At 42.2% G+C, this 16592-nt stretch overlaps 1 protein-coding gene across 2 annotated transcripts; it reads left to right on the forward strand.

Annotated features, from left to right (window-relative positions):
- The first annotated feature begins 530 nt into the window (after positions 1 to 530).
- On the forward strand, positions 531 to 16091 carry LOC129838149 (potassium voltage-gated channel subfamily V member 1-like). 2 transcript variants are annotated; one of them, XM_055904902.1, is made up of 4 exons: positions 531 to 994; positions 3992 to 5015; positions 12511 to 12732; positions 13620 to 16091. In XM_055904902.1, the coding sequence occupies exons 2-4, from the start codon at positions 4028 to 4030 to the stop codon at positions 13628 to 13630; spliced, it is 1221 nt and encodes a 406-aa protein (XP_055760877.1). In that variant the 5' UTR covers positions 531 to 994; positions 3992 to 4027; the 3' UTR covers positions 13631 to 16091. The 2 variants fall into 2 exon arrangements, with proteins under 2 accessions (XP_055760877.1, XP_055760876.1); XM_055904901.1 differs by lacking the exon at positions 13620 to 16091 and having other exon boundaries at positions 535 to 994; positions 12511 to 13597.
- The last annotated feature ends 501 nt before the right edge of the window (positions 16092 to 16592 follow it).

A 16592-nucleotide genomic window follows, 5' to 3' on the forward strand; every position in this document is an offset into this window, starting at 1 on the left:
CTCTGGGGTCAACGGAAGGTGAACTGTGACAAGTAGAAACGAAATGGGAATTCAGGAACCTACCTTTTAAAAATAGTGTCCTGGATCTGTACAAATAGATGTGGATATTTTAAGAACCTAGATGTGGATATTTTAAGTACCAAAATCCTACAAAAAAGTACTTTGAAGTTTCTCCCCTGCTTTGGCTTCCTCTTATTGAACAAGGAAGGAAAATAAATCTCATTACAGAACTGAAATGGCAGGTAAAAATTAAATTGAGGACCCTTGGCTTTGTCTGATTCAAAGCATATGGTTGGGGGACTTTTGCAAATACAAATGAGATCAGAACATACAATGGTGCATGTAGATGAGCCCTTTTTCAGAGACATGTTTGAATGGACAAAAATATGTGTTAAAGTTAGAAAACCTTTGAGATGGGACACATTTTTTGATGGAACAATTTTGTGAAATTGTCTAAAATGCAATCTCTCTGGAAATATCCATCTGCATATTGTAATATCATTGGACCCATAAGACATTTGCATGCGCTACATTCAGAAAAACGCCCCTCCTTGCGTGTGCTCGTTGCTACCCAACATTTTTAAACGGCACCGCGAGCCAAGAGGGTTAGTACAATCCGGAATCCTTGGGACGTCCATACCATAACATTATCCCCTACCATTAACCCTAACCATTTTTTATTTCAACTTTAAAGGGGTAGGGACGTCCAAAGGATCCACGATAGCAAGGACAGAGCCAAGATGGTCTAGTGCGCGGTGCGCATCTGAGGTCATAGCGCTGTCTGAAACGCACGGAGTTTTGTCATGTTTTCTTCGAATAACTGGAGCTCTTTTTCATTTCTGCTCGCAAGAAGATAAGAATCATGACCAACACTCGTGTCAAAACACATAACTGACTGTTTTACGCAGAGTATAAAAAATAACTTGGCTAATGGAGAGGATGGAAAACTCAACCATCCCTTTTATCAAGATGGAAACTCTCAATATATAGCCAGGTAAGACCAATCTTCTTCGCCCTTATGTTAAATTGGCTAAGTTATATTAGTTGGGCTAGTTTCGTGGCTACTACTGTAGTTTTGTGGTGCACTTGGTACAGTATGGGCTAATTTTTCAGAGATGGTTCATTCCAGTAACCTACTATCTCTGACAACAAAACAATTTAATGCAAAACATGTTAATACTTTATTTCAATCTAATAAATATTTGACAGCAACTTGTATATTTATTCATGATTCATATAATAACCAGAATATCGACAGCTATTTTTCATTCGAAACACATGTGTTGCTCTTTTATTACATAATCCAAACTGCTCACCTCCTAGGCTTACAAAATGTAGGTAGTTATTTTATTTGCGAGTGAAATTAAAACCATGAATACCTTTCATTTTCATTATGATGTTGTGCCAGTAAAATAGTATTGTTATTGTGTAATAGGATGCCAGTTTAAAATGTCTAGACACCCCCATTTATCCTGCCTTTTCTGTCATGTATGCTCATCAAATATCTTCTGCAATGATCCATTAAAAATCCCTTATTTTCTCATTATACAGTTGAAGTCGGAAGTTTACATACACCTCAGCCAAATACATTTTTACTCAGTTTTTCACAATTCCTGACATTTAATCCGAGTAAAAATTCCCTGTCTTAGGTCAGTTAGGATCACCACTTTATTTTAAGAATGTGAAATGTCAGAATAATAGTAGAGAATGATTTATTTCAGATTACATTTTTTTCATCACATTCCCAGTGGGTCAGAAGTTTACATACACTCAATTAGTATTTGGTAGCATTGCCTTAAACAATTTGAACTTGGGTCAATTGTTTCAGGTAGCCTTCCACAAGCTTAGGCCTCCTTGCTCGCACACGCTTTTTGAGTTCTGCCCACACATTTTCTATAGGATTGAGGTCAGGGCTTTGTGATGGCCACTCCAATACCTTGATTTTGTTGTCCTTATGCCACAACTATGGAAGTATGCTTGGGGTCATTGTCCATTTGTGACCAAGCTTTAACTTCCTGACTGATGTCTTGAGATGTTGCTTCAATATATCCACATAGTTTTCCTACCTCATGATGCCATCTATTTTGTGAAGTGCACCAGTCCCTCCTGCAGCAAAGCACCCCCACGACATGACGCTGCCACCCCCGTGCTTCACGGTTGGGATGGTGTTCTTCAGCCTGCAAGCCGCCCCCTTTTTCCTCCAAACATAATGAAGGTCATTATGGCCAAACAGTTCTATTTTTGTTTCATCAGACCAGAGGACATTTCTAAAAAAGTATGATCTTTGTCCCCATGTGCAGCAAACCGTAGTCTGGCTTTTTTATTGAGTTTTTGGAGCAGTGGCTTCTTCCTTGCTGAGTGGCCTTTCAGGTTATGTCAATATAGGACTCGTTTTACTGTGGATGTAGATACTTTTGTACCTGTTTCTTCCAGAAACTTCACAGGGTCCTTTGCTGTTGTTCTGGGATTGATTTGCACTTTTCGCACCAAAGTATGTTCATCTCTAGGAGACGGAACGCGTCTCCTTCCTGAGTGGTATGATGGCTGTGTGGTCCCATGGTGTTCATACTTGCGTACCATTGTTTGTACAGATGAACGTGGTACCTTCAGGCGTTTGGAAATTGCTCCCAAGGATGAACCAGACTTGTGGACATCTACAAAAAAAAATCTGAGGTCTTGGCTGAATTCTTTTGATTTTCCCATGATGTCAAGCAAAGAGGCACCGAGTTTGAAGTTAGGCCTTGAAATACATCCACAAGTACACCTCCAATTGACTCAAATGATGTCAATTAGTCTATCAGAATCTTCTAACACCATGACATAATTTTCTGGAATTTTCCAAGCTGTTTAACGGCACAGTCAACTTAGTGTATGTAAACTTCTGACCCACTGGAATTGTGATGCAGTGAAATAATCTGTCTGTAAACAATTGTTTGAAAAATTACTGTGTCATGCACAAAGTAGATGTCCTAGCAGACTTGCCAAAACTATAGTTTGTTAACAAGAAATTTGTGGAGTGGTTGAAAAACGAGTTTTAATGACTCCAACCTAAGTGTTTGTAAACTTCTGACTTCACACAGCCAGTTAGAGACATTAGAAACATGTAGAGTAAACATAACCAGAATATCTCCATACCCAGACATTTGTTTGGTAGGACAATTTAAGCTTTTAGTTTAAATAGCAATTCACATTTTGCCCCTTTTGGATTTGTTATTGTTATTATATCAATTGGTGTAGCTTAGGCATTATCTTCCTCCTCTCACTTAAAATGGAGGAAAATCTTTCACCACTTTTACACACAGGGCATGTTTTCAGTATATGGTAGTGCCTTTCAATCATGACAGGTGAGCACATTTTACAGTGTCTGTGTTCTTGCCAACAGATCAACTGCTCTGATATCCATTTTTCAGGATTTATCTTTTAAATATGTGCGACTTAAAAGGACCACCATGACGTTGTTAGATAGCAGATAGAGTTAACAAAGGGAATTAATGATTACAGGAATATGAACATTAATTCTATAAATATTTTAGCTGGCCTACCTAATTAATATCTCCACAAAGAGCTTTGAAGAAGCAGGACACGGCCAGAGGCTCTTTCCCTGTCTTCCCATCTTTCTCTCTCCCTCTCACTCATCTGATGTCAGACACAATGCTCTTGGTAGGAGCAGCCAAGGAAATGTGGATTCCTTCATTCAGGGAGCAGAGGGAGTTTAACTGAGGATTAGGGATAACTAATGGCTGCTTCTAGCCAAGCTGTACAATGTATTCCCTTGCCACATGGCTAATAGGCTACACAGGGGATGGAACAAGCAGGGACAGAGTAGAGAATTGCTCTTGGAATTAGTATGAAGATTCTACCTTACATGTTAACTGTTTTCTATGTGGTCTCAATTGGATTTGGTGCCAGTCATTATTTTGAACCTGAACAAATGTCGACCTCAGTGTTTACCTTTTCCTTGATACCCAGCTGCACTCCTGGTGCCCTTCAGGTTTTCCCCTCCACCCCAGGCAGGCCTGTGCCCGCCATGATGAGCAGCTCATCCAGCCCAGCTGAGTTCTACAGGGACAGGACCTCCCTCCTGTCCATGGACTCCAGTGTCTTCTACAGCGAGCCCCCTCTTGTCTGTGGCGACCCACTGGACTTCTTCACCATCAACGTGGGAGGTAGCCGCTACGTTCTCTCGCAGGAGCTACTGGCATCCCACCCAGAAACCCGTCTGGGCAAGCTGGCCCTGTCCACACGGGACTCTGCCCTGGAGCTCTGTGACGACGCTGACTTCCTGGAGAATGAGTTCTTCTTCGACCGCAGCTCACAGACCTTCCAGTATGTGATTAACTTCTACTGCACAGGCCACCTGCATGTCAGGGAGGAGCTTTGCGTGCTCTCCTTCTTCCAGGAGATTGAGTACTGGGGCATCGACGAGCTCTGCATCGACCCCTGCTGTCGGGAACGCTACTACCGCCGCAAGGAGCTCAAGGAGAGCCTGGACATGCGGAACGAGGCTGAGACTGACGAAAGCCAAGACGACGACTTCAACGGCGCTGCGTGCCCAGATCTCCGGCAGCACCTGTGGGACCTGCTGGAGAAGCCCGAGTCTTCACGAGCGGCACGCGCCTTCGGCACGCTGTCCATCATCTTCGTGGCGGTGTCCATTGTCAACATTGTGCTCATCTCGCTGGACCTGGGGAATGTGTGTGGGAACGGGATCGGTGACGAGAGCGGGGGCAATGATGGGGGTACACCTTTCTTCGTGGACGCACTGGAATATGTGTGCGTGGTGTGGTTCACCGGCGAGCTGGTGTTGCGCTTCGTCTGTGTACGCGACAAGTGCCGCTTCACCCGTAGTGTTCCCAATGTGATCGACCTGCTAGCCATCCTGCCCTTCTATGTGACTCTGGCAGTTGAAAGTCTGCACGGTGTCTCTACAGAGCTGGAGAACATGGGCCGCGTGGTGCAGGTGCTCAGGCTCATGAGGTCCCTCCGCATGCTCAAACTAGGACGCCACTCCACAGGTAATGTAGTCGTCTATCCAAACATACAGTATACGCAGCCATTTTAATCCTGTCATGATTCCTAAACCTGATGCCGCTACCTATCATTTGTCACGCCAAGCTGCAGTAGTCCAGGATGTCAAATTGTCCAGGATGTCAGATTGTCCAGGATCTCAAAGTTGATTTTGAAGGTAGCAATCCAGTTGAGATACATCATTATTTTCAAAGGATATATCACTTATTTATTTCTTCCAGCAACTCATTAGGTGATTTGTAGATGTGTGTAAAAAGTACAGCAGAGTAGTCAGACAAGATGGCTGGTGTTACTTGTACAACAGTGTGTCGTTGTAGTCTGTAGGCCAAAAATTCTGAAGAATCTGTTGAAACTATAAGAATAGAAAGAGTCAGAACTTTTGAAACATCACAGCACAGTGGAAAAAATACATGGCAGCTAGAAATCAGAACTGGATGGTCTTCAGAGATAGATGGGAGGGGTTGAGGGTAGCTGAAGGCTGGGACAAAAGATAACTCATGTAAAATGTACTGTCCTTGAAATGTAAGTAGTTTGTCTTAAGCTGGAAGTGGAAGCCTATGTATTGTTGTCCATTAGTTTACTCCAATTAGGAGAGGGTGGTGGGGGAAAATAATAAAGGAAATATGTTTTACAAAAAATATATTAAAAATTATATACACAGTACCAGTCAAAAGTTTGGACACACCTACTCATTCCAGGAATTTTCTTTATTGTTACTATTGTCTACATTGTAGAATAATATTGACCAAGTCCATATTATGGCAAGAACAGCTCAAATAAGCAAAGAAAAATGACCGCCCATCATTACTTTAAGACATGAAGGTCAGTCAATCCGGAAAAGTTCAAGAACTTCCAAATGCAGTTGCAAAAACCATCCAGCGCTATGATGGAGAACCGCCACAGGAAAGGAAGACGCAGAGTTACCTATACTGCAGAGGATAAGGTCATTATAGTTACCAGCCTCAGAAATTGCAGCCCAAATAAATGCTTCACAGAGTTCAAGTAACAGACGCATCTCAATATCAACTGTTCAGAGGAGACTGCGTGAATAGGGCCTTCATGGTCAAATTGCTGCAAAGAAACCACTATTAAAGGACACCAATAATAATAAGAGACTTGCTAGGGCCAAGAAACACGAGCAATGAACATTAGACCGGTGGAAATCTGTTCCAAATTGGAGATTTTTGGTTCCAACCGCCGTGTCTTTGTGAGACGCAGAGTGGGTGAACGGATGATCTCTGCATGTGTGGTTCCCCTCATGAAGCATGGAGGAGGAGGTGTGGTGCTGTGGGGGTGCTTTGCTAGTGACACTGTCTGTGATTTATTTAGAAGGCACACTTAACCAGCATGGCTACCACAGCATTCTCCAGCGATACGCCATTCCATCTTGTTTGGGCTTAGTCCCACTATCATTTGTTTTTCAACAGGACAATGACCCAACATACCTCCAGGCTGTGTAAGGGCTATTTGACCAAGAAGGAGAGTGATGGAGTGCTGCATCAGATGACCTGGCCTCCACTATCAACCGACCTCAACCCAGTTGAGATGGTTTGGGATGAGTTGGAACACAGAGTGAAGGAAAAGCAGCCAACAAGTGCTCAGCATATGTGGGAACCCCTTCAAGACTTTTGGAAAAGCATTCCAGGTGAAGCTGGTTGAGAGAATGCAAAGGGTGGCTACTTTTGAAGAATTTAAAATCTAAAATATATTTAGATTAAAAAAAAAAATTTGGTTACTACATGATTCCTTATGTGTTATTTCATAGTTTTGATGTCTTCACTATTATTCTACAATGTAAAAAATAAAGAAAAACCCTTGAATGAGTAGGTGTGTCCAAACTTTTTACTGTACTGTGTATTTACAAAAAAAATATATATGCAGGATTGGAAATGATGCCGACAATTACATTGATAGAAGCCCACACACAATCTATCTGCAATATTAAAGCTGATCTAGTATATATATATATAAAGAGAGAGCCCAAATTAGGCGAGAAACTCTCCAGTTGGAGATGTGTAAAATTGAGGCAGAAAAAGAGGAAAGGCGAGAACAGCGGCAGATGGAGTTAAAAATGCGCCAGATGGAACTGGAGGCAGAGACAGCGAGGCTAGCCTTCGTGCCTGCAGTGACTGTTAGTGAGCCGTCCTCACCAACTAAAGATTCCAACACTTTTGACATTAGTAGGCAGATTGCCTTAGTACCTTTGTTCAGAGAGTCAGAGGTTGACTCCTATTTTTGTGTATTTGAACGAATAGCCGTAGCATTGAAGTGGCCTAAAGAGGTATGGTGCCTATTACTTCAGTGTAAATTAACTGGTAAAGCCCAAGAGATTTTGTCAGCGCTACCTCTTGAAGACAGTTTAAATTATGAAGTGGTCAAAGCTACTGTTCTTCGCGCATATGAGCTTGTGCCTGAGGCATACCGACAGAGATTTAGGTCTCATAAGAAGTCTTCTAGTAAGACTTATGTGGAATTTGCTAGAGAGAAGGGAAATCTGTTTGATAAATGGCATGCTGCTAGTAAGGTAACTGATTTCAACTCTCTCCGGGAGTTAATTTTGTTGGAAGAGTTTAAAAATTGCTTACCTGAACGCATTGTAGTGTACCTAAACGAACAGAAAGTATCCTCCCTGTCAGAAGCGTCTGTGTTGGCAGACGAGTTTGTGTTGACGCACAAGAGTGTGTTTTCGGCTCATACTGAGAGTAGAGTTACGGAATTGCCTACTTATAGCCCTAGTCGGCCAGCAGTATATCAAGCACGCCAGAAAAATGAGCGTCCCTGTTTCTATTGTCATAAGTGGGAACTCGTCCGGGATCTTTGTCTTTATTGACACCCATACCGCTTATGCAAATTGTTGTAGTGGTATAGTTCAGTGTTGAGCGCTGTAGCTGAAGTAGCATTAGTGTTTGCTATTTTTGTTGACTCTTGTGTGGTAGTTCAAGATGGCTACTTTTGATTTGAAGTCCTTTTTGGATAACCCTTCGTGGGAGGTTTTTGATAGGTGTCGTAGAGTGGATTTAGTGACCTTGGCTGACCATTATTCAGTATTGATTCCACAGAATGTAGTTAAAGCGGAGGTTAAACAATTAGTGTTGAATGTTTTGTTGGAAGAACAGGTGCTTGTATTTCCGCTACCTGAGCCTACTACCCCTGTAGGGGATGTTGCTGCTCCTCTAAGCCCAGTGGTGTCTGAGGGTGAGGCTAAAGCTCCAGCCACATTGCCCCGTTTTGATCCACTCTCCCCACAGTCAACCGGTGATACCAGGAGGGATGTCCGGTCAATACAGTTCCAACTGGAGGCGGAAGAGAGAGCTCAATCTTTTTTGTAAATGCCTTCTGTCTGTAGATCGCTTGTGTGTTTTGCATCTACATGTCACTTTGTCCCCACCTGTGAGTATTGTTTTGGTTATGGTGTTTGAGTGTTTGTTTAATGGTGGGAAAAGGGGGTAACCAGACAAGTCGCCCTTGGGCTACACTACCCGTAGTTAAATATTGTTAAAAACACTAGTTAGAACTGGGCGGACCACCCCCTGTATTTTTGGTTAGTTAGTTAGCTGTTTGTGAAGTAGGCTAGTCTAGCTTAGGGGTGTTTTTGAATTATTATTCTTTCATTCCTTGGGTCCCGCTCAGCCCCTTTTCCTGCTCCCCCCATTACCGTGTGTTTGTAAATAAACCTTGAGTGTTTGACGGTAGTAATTTAGTTGTCTGTGGTTATTTTTGTTCTCACTGTTACGTTGTCACTATAATAATTTGCATGAGTTGTGTTACGGGTCCCATTACCATCCCCCCTAGACTGTGGGGCCAGAGGGATTCGTAACATAAAATGCACATTTGTGGCCTGCTGGAGGTCATTTTGCAGGGCGCTGGCAGTGCACCTCCTTGCACAAAGGCGGAGTTAGCGGTCCTGCTGCTGGGTTGTTGCCCTCCTACGGCCTCCTCCACGTCTCCTGATGTACTGGCCTGTCTCCTGGTAGCGCCTGCATGCTCTGGACACTACGCTGACAGACACAGCAAACCTTTTTGCCACAGTTCGCATTGATGTGCCATCCTGGATGAACTGCACTACCTGAGCCACTTGTGTGGGTTGTAGACTCCGTCTCATGCTACCACTAGAGTGAGAGCACCGCCAGCATTCAAAAGTGACCAAAACATCAGCCAGGAAGCATAGGAACTGAGAAGTGGTCTGTGGTCACCACCTGCAGAATCACTCCTGTTTTGGGGGGTGTCTTGCTAATTGCCTATAATTTCCACCTTTTGTCTATTCCATTTGCACAACAGCATGTGACATTTATTGTCAATCAGTGTTGCTTCCTAAGTGGACAGTTTGATTTCACAGAAGTGTGATTGACTTGAGGTTACATTGTGTTGTTTAAGTGTTCCCTTTATTTTTTTTAGCAGTGTATATATACAGTTGAAGTCAGAAGTTTACATACACTTAGGTTGGAGTCATTAACTAGTTTTTCAACCACTCAGCAAATTTATTGTTAACAAACTATAGTTTTGGCAAGTCGGTTAGGACATTACTTTGTGCATGACACAAGTCATTTTTCCAACAATTGTTACAGACAGATTATTTCACTTATTTACTGTATCACAATTCCAGTGGGTCAGAAGTTTACATACACTAAGTTGACTGTGCCTTTTAAACAGCTTAGAAAATGATGTCATGGCTTTAGAAGATTCTAATAGACTAATTGAAATAATTTGAGTCAATTAGAGGTCTACCTGTGGATTTATTTCAAGTCATACCTTCAAACTCAGTGCCTCTTTGCTTGACATCATGGGATAATCAAAAGAAATCAGCCAAGACCTCAGAAAAAAAATTGTGGACCTCCACAAGTCTAATTCATCCTTGGGAGCAATTTCAAACGCCTGAAGGTACCACCTTCATCTGTACAAACAATAGTACGCAAGTATAAACACCATGGGACCACACAGCCATCATACCACTCAGGAAAGAGACACGTTCTGTCTCCTAGAGATGAATGTACTTCGGTGCAAGGAAGACCGCCATTAAAAAAGCCAAACTACGGTTTGCAACTGCACATGGGGACAAAGATTGTACTTTTTTGAGAAATATCCTTTGGTCTGATGAAACAAAAATAGAACTGTTTGGCTATAATGACCATTGCAATGTTTGGAGGAAAAAGGGGGATGCTTGCAAGCCGAAGAACACCATCCCAACCGTGAAGTACGGGGGTGGAAGCATCATGTTGTGGGGGTGCTTTGCTGCAGGAGGGACTGGTGCACTTCACAAAATAGATGGCATCATGAGGTAGGAAAAGTATGTGGATGTATTGAAGTAACATCTCAAGACATCAGTCAGGAAGTTAAAGCTGGGTCGCAAATGAGTCTTCCAAATGGACAATGACCCCAAGCATACTTCCAAAGTTGTGGCAAAATGGCTTAAGGACAACAAAGTCAAGGTATTGGAGTGGCCATCACAAAGCCCTGACCTCAATTAAAATACAAAATTTGTGGGCAGAACTGAAAAAGCGTGTGCGAGCAAGGAGGCTTAAAAAAGTGACTCAGTTACACCAGCTCTGTCAGGAGGAATGGGCCAAAATTCACCCAAATTATTGTGGGAAGCTTGTGGATGGCTACCCAAAACATTTGACCCAAGTTATACAATTTAAAAGCAATGCTACCAAATACTAATTGAGTATGTATAAACTTCTGACCCACTGGGAATGTGATAAAAGCGGAAATTATTCTCTCTACTATTATTCTGACATCTCACACTTTTAAAATAAAGTGGTGATCCTAACTGACTTAAGACAGGGAATTTTTACTAGGATTAAATGTCAAGAATTGTGAAACTGAGTTTAAATGTATTTGGCTAAGGTGTATGTCAACTTCCGACTTCAACTGTGTATGTGATATGTTGTAATCCAATTCTTAGTTTTTCTGTGATTAAACTAGCTTCTGACCCAGGAGAGATTATACTGTGAAGTCTCTTGGAGTCTGAGATTTTTCAAGGTAATAGAAAGCCTGGGGTGGAACTAAATAGCAAGAGTGAGAAAGGGAATGAGACGGGCTAGGAGAAGGAGAAAAAATATTCATTCATATTTCCTCAGGAGATTGAGGGAAGGGGTCTGACAGATGAGAGAATGCTCCTGAGTCCATTTGTGTGTGTCTGTGTACGTTTGCGTCCGTGCACGTGAATGGCTTGGATGTTACTGATTTTGGCGAGGGATGAGAGCCCTGGTTTGGGATGTAGGCTGTGAGGCCATGCATAATGAAGGGAGATGATGTTACCACACCAAAAGAGAAGATCAGAGGGGAGGAAGTAGACCAGAGACCGTGACAGATACAGAGCCAGCACGTCACATCTTGTCCTTTCAATGAAGAAAAAAGAAAAGACGATGAGAGATCAACTTTGTCTTTGATCTAGGATGCACTGACACACTAGGCCATCATTACACTTTTATAGAATTATGGGATGTATTACGAATCTTTGTTGGCATCCATGACTGCAATTGTACCATATTCCCTCTAGTATGCTACTTCAACAAATAGGTAAGTATGTCATGTTGCGTCAGGAAAAGAGAGAAAAATAGATTTCTCACTCTGGGTGATAGCTGTTAATAAAACAGATTATTTTAGGGGGAAAATGTGGATTTACAGGGCATGTTCTCCACTTTGTCTACATGCTGGTATATCTTGATATCCCTGAGGAGTCTATGACATTTGTTCAGTTTAAGTCCCATGGTCTGACTAAAATTACTTGAAAATATAAAGGCATGAGTGTTCTTGTCATGTGTGTGACAATATGTCTGTCTGACAATATCCTGAACAAAGGTGCATCCCGATAACTGTATCATTTTCTAAACAAAGATGCGTTTGCTTTACTGTTTGGTTTATAGACAACTTCCAAAGAACCAAATGTACTAGCTAGGTCTCATTTTGATCCCATATAGTGTTTCAGTACACAAAAAGAACATTACAAAGTATACTTACTTGGCAAACTTAACCAAATATTTATTTTCTACTTCAAGAGTTTGGAGAGCTTACAAGCAATATCGGTGTGTGAATAGTCCTACCACCCGCGCAGTTGTGCATATTTAGAGTTTTGCACTTATTTTAACTGCCAGCTTGCTGTTCCAATTCCAATCATTTTTTATATTAGCTGTTTGTGGAATACAGTGTATAATTTGAATAGATGCACTATAGTACCTTCATGTTAGGCAAGTGAAAAGATATTAAGACTTTTAAGAGTTTATTATTCAGTTAATTATTCTACACTTGAAAGTATGCACCTGCCACACTCTGTAAGATTTGCGTACCATCAAAGAGTGTACACTTTCAGAATGGTCTTCCAACAGATGGCATCATTTGAACGCATCAGTGCAGACAGCCGTCAGACTATCTAACGTTAGACAATGCACTTTCAGGTGTACGACCTGAATAAGTAATCTGGCATTTAATCTCCTTACAAGATGTATAATTGACCCCAGCCCTCTGTATCCCTGTGTCCCCCAGGCCTCAAGTCCCTGGGCCTGACCATCACCCAGTGCTACGAGGAGGTGGGTCTCTTGCTCCTCTTCCTCTCCGTGGGCATCTCCATCTTCGCCACGGTGGAGTTCTCCCTGGAGCATGACATCCCCGGTACCACCTTCAGCAGCGTGCCGTGTGCCTGGTGGTGGGCCACCACCTCCATGACCACGGTGGGCTATGGAGACATCCGCCCCGACACCACCCTGGGTAAGGTGCTGGCCTTTCTTTGCATCTTGTCTGGCATCCTGATCTTGGCACTGCCCATCGCTATCATCAACGACCGCTTCTCTGCCTGCTACTTGACTCTCAAGATGAAGGAGGCGGCGCTGCGGCACGGGGAGGTGCTCAAGAGGCTGGCGCGGGGTTCACTGGGTGACTCGGAGGTGGGTGGGGCAGCAAGGGGAGGAGGGGTGAACCTGAGGGATGTTTACGCCATGAGTGTGATGGAGATGCTGAGGCTGCAAGGGAGTGAGAGGGCCAGCACACGTAGTAGTGGAGGGGTTGAGCTCTGGTGGTAGTGTGGACGATGGAGCACAAGAGCGGCTGTGGAGAAAAAGATATGGAAAAGTTAAGTCATTGGGTTAAAGATGGAATCCGCAGTAGGGGGAAACACCACTGGCTGCCCCACCACTGTTATTGTTTTTGTTTCTGAGCCGAGGAGCGTCGCGAAGCATGGTAAAAATGTAAATCGGTTCATACTGTGCTCTTTTATCACACGTACAATGATGTCAGAGGGGTAAAAACTGTGCAAACTGACGTGGTTGTTTCACCATTAAGGATTTCAGCTTTAAGAACACCATCAGAATATGACAATGTGTACAATGTATAGGACATATCTAAAGGAAGATGAGGGGACAACTTTCATGGCTAACCTTTTTCAGTGTTGTGTTCTGACAACTATTGCATGTTCTGTCTCCTCTGTATGTATCACATAGACAAGATGTACAGTATAGACTGAATGATGTTATATTGTGTTTGATATTTTAAAACTTATTGAAAGATGCAGTATGTTGTGGTGTATAGAACAGCACAACATGGTTTCACTGGAGAGCAATAAACACATTTGCCTTCACCCCTGTCTCTGTTTCCTGCAGGGTCACAGTGAAATACCAAAAGGGCTCTGGGAGGAGGAGTCTCCGAGTCAAGTCACGACAGGCTGTATGCAGAGCATACACACACATGAATATCCTGAACTGGTTAAAACATTATTTCCACCCAACAACCCCAGCAGTGGTAGATTAGCAATGACATGCACTGCTGCAGCAGACCCTAACCTTGGCAGTTCTAGGAAATATAATCACGCTCTAAAAAGAAAAGGTTAATGGAAGATCTTTTAGGTGTTCTTCAAATTGAAACTGTGGGGGAACTTAAAAGAACCCTTTAAAAGGCTTCTTCAAAGAAACCCCTTTTAATGGGTCCTCAAATAACCTTTTGGGGTTACCCCCCCCATTATTATTAATCAGCATAACAATAACACAATATTTTAGTTGTCAGTGTTTTATGATTTTAGTGGCAAAACAGAATTCAAAAGCCAAATATGACGTAAACTCCCAGCAGAGCTCCAAGTTCAGTGGCGAGACTTTTCCAAGTCTAGCCCACCTGTGGAAAAAAGTCAGGTACTTCTGCTTCTATCTCCTTCCCTCCCTTCAGCCTTTCTATTTGTGTCAAATGCGGAGAGATCATCCAGCTCATTTACAGTCGGAATCTCACTTGTGGAGTTGTGCTTTGACACAGTCGATGTACTCCCAAATGGTGTGCCAGTGTAAATGATTTTGTTGGTAAGAGGAGAGGTCGTGACTGACAATCCACAGGGCACAAACTGGTTAAATCAACGTTGTTTCAACATAATTTGTCAACGTACTGTGACGTAGAATCTATGTGGAAAATACATTGAATTTGAAAAAAGTAATCAAAAATAAATTGTTGTTTTGAGGGTAAAAGGTTTGTGAAATTTCCACAACAGGATTGTTATCATGGTAACCAATTTTCAACATAGACAAACCTTGTAAAAAAAAAAAGATGTTGAATTTGTACCTTTTGAAACAATGTCAGGTCTTCAACATAATAACCACTATAAGAAAAAAACAATAGGCTGGGCAGAACCTCCTAATGGAGAGTTGCTCTATCTACAGCTATCATTTTGGTCTCCAATCCAAGTTTCTTTTTACCAAGCCCTGCTTAGCGTTGATATTTGTCACTGACTATTACCAATGTGCTATCATGACAATGATTGTTGATAAATCTTCACTTAATAGATTCAGTGTTGCTATCAAAGTCATTCCACATGGTAGGTTTAACAGAGCAAGGGAAATGTGACCATACTTTATCACTCATATAACATCAGTGATGCTATTGAGGCCTGTATAGCATTTGGGAAGTCATCAACCGCTATTGTTTAAACTAAAAATAGACAATACATATAGGCCTAGTGTTTCAAGCTGTGGTTGAGTTCAAATGGAATTTTGATAATACTATATATTGGATTCAGGTCTGTGGAGATCTTCACAATTGCTCTAATAATCTGTTCAGAATCTCAAACAGCTCCGACCACTTACACCATGTAATAATCTCAATTGCAATCCAGGTCATTTGGTTGTGCTAGTATATGAAGCACAGTGATAACACATTAAGTTGTTGTATAAATGAATACACAAAATATCTACCCTTGTATTTCCATTTGAACTTTGTTGTGCTTTTAAAGGGTTGAAAGCACAGTACAACACAATACAACTTGCTTTCAGAGTAGAATATTTTCTCTATGTAGCACTAAAACAAATTGTTTTTCTCACATTTCTCCCCTGCAGTCACCTATAAATACTGTAAATTATATACTGTACATACATAGGGATTATACTGTATTTAAGCATGTAGGGAAAAGATTTCCAGACCATAGGCTTTTTAGCCTATTCCAAGAGACTCCTTCAATGCTTTCCCAAACATTCTCAAGAAAGTATTGTTTTTACTCCTGACAGTCACAGAAAATCATTTGGCCCCTTAGATTTCCAAACATGGTTATTGGGCCACAGGGCCAGCCCCTTATCTCTTGGACACGTAGGAGTCCCTGATGTTATGGCCAACCTGCACAGATGTCAATGCATTATGGGCCGGTCCACATATGAGGACAGTCTAAATATTCATCAGCAGTCTGAGACATTGGGCATACAGCACTGAAGTAGTGAAGTAGTGGATTGCATGCATATTGTAAACCTACATGGTATGGCAGCCATTTTGAGATAAGATGCAGAAGAAAATTGATGTATAGTGAAGCCTTTCCCTACCATTTCTGGCCAAACAAACAAAATAGCGGTAGTTCACAGCAGTAGTTCTCACTTGGCAGAACACATTTTTTATATTTTCATTATGACACCTTGTTTTACCACGAGGGACCTCTGGCCTACTTATTTGTCTAGACCAGTGGTTCCCAACCTTTTTTAACCTTAGCACACATTGATGGGATGTAAAATTCTTTGGCACACATAAAATTTCCCTATTCATTTATTTAGTGGTAATGACCTGCATCTCATCTGAGCCATACTGCAAATCATCTATTTTCTGTGACATAAAAAGCAATATATATATATATATATATACACTGCTCAAAAAAATAAAGGGAACACTTAAACAACACAATGTAACTCCAAGTCAATCACACTTCTGTGAAATCAAACTGCACATTTGTGGCCTGCTGGAGGTCATTTTGCAGGGCGCTGGCAGTGCACCTCCTTGCACAAAGGCGGAGTTAGCGGTCCTGCTGCTGGGTTGTTGCCCTCCTACGGCCTCCTCCACGTCTCCTGATGTACTGGCCTGTCTCCTGGTAGCGCCTGCATGCTCTGGACACTACGCTGACAGACACAGCAAACCTTTTTGCCACAGTTCGCATTGATGTGCCATCCTGGATGAACTGCACTACCTGAGTCACTTGTGTGGGTTGTAGACTCCGTCTCATGCTACCACTAGAGTGAGAGCACCACCAGCATTCAAAAGTGACCAAAACATCAGCCAGGAAGCATAGGAACTGAGAAGTGGTCTGTGGTCACCACCTGCAGAATCACTCCTGTTTTGAGGGG

This window comes from Salvelinus fontinalis, chromosome 38 (assembly GCF_029448725.1).
Source record: "Salvelinus fontinalis isolate EN_2023a chromosome 38, ASM2944872v1, whole genome shotgun sequence".
In the NCBI taxonomy this organism is placed as follows: Eukaryota; Metazoa; Chordata; class Actinopteri; order Salmoniformes; family Salmonidae; genus Salvelinus; species Salvelinus fontinalis.

Coding starts and splice junctions, on each gene's coding strand:
- LOC129838149 (XM_055904901.1), top strand. CDS start 4,028: ATGATGAGCAGCTCATCCAGCCCAGCTGAGTTCTACAGGGACAGGACC. Junction 5,016..12,510: donor ACTAGGACGCCACTCCACAG/GTAATGTAGTCG, acceptor TGTGTCCCCCAG/GCCTCAAGTCCCTGGGCCTG.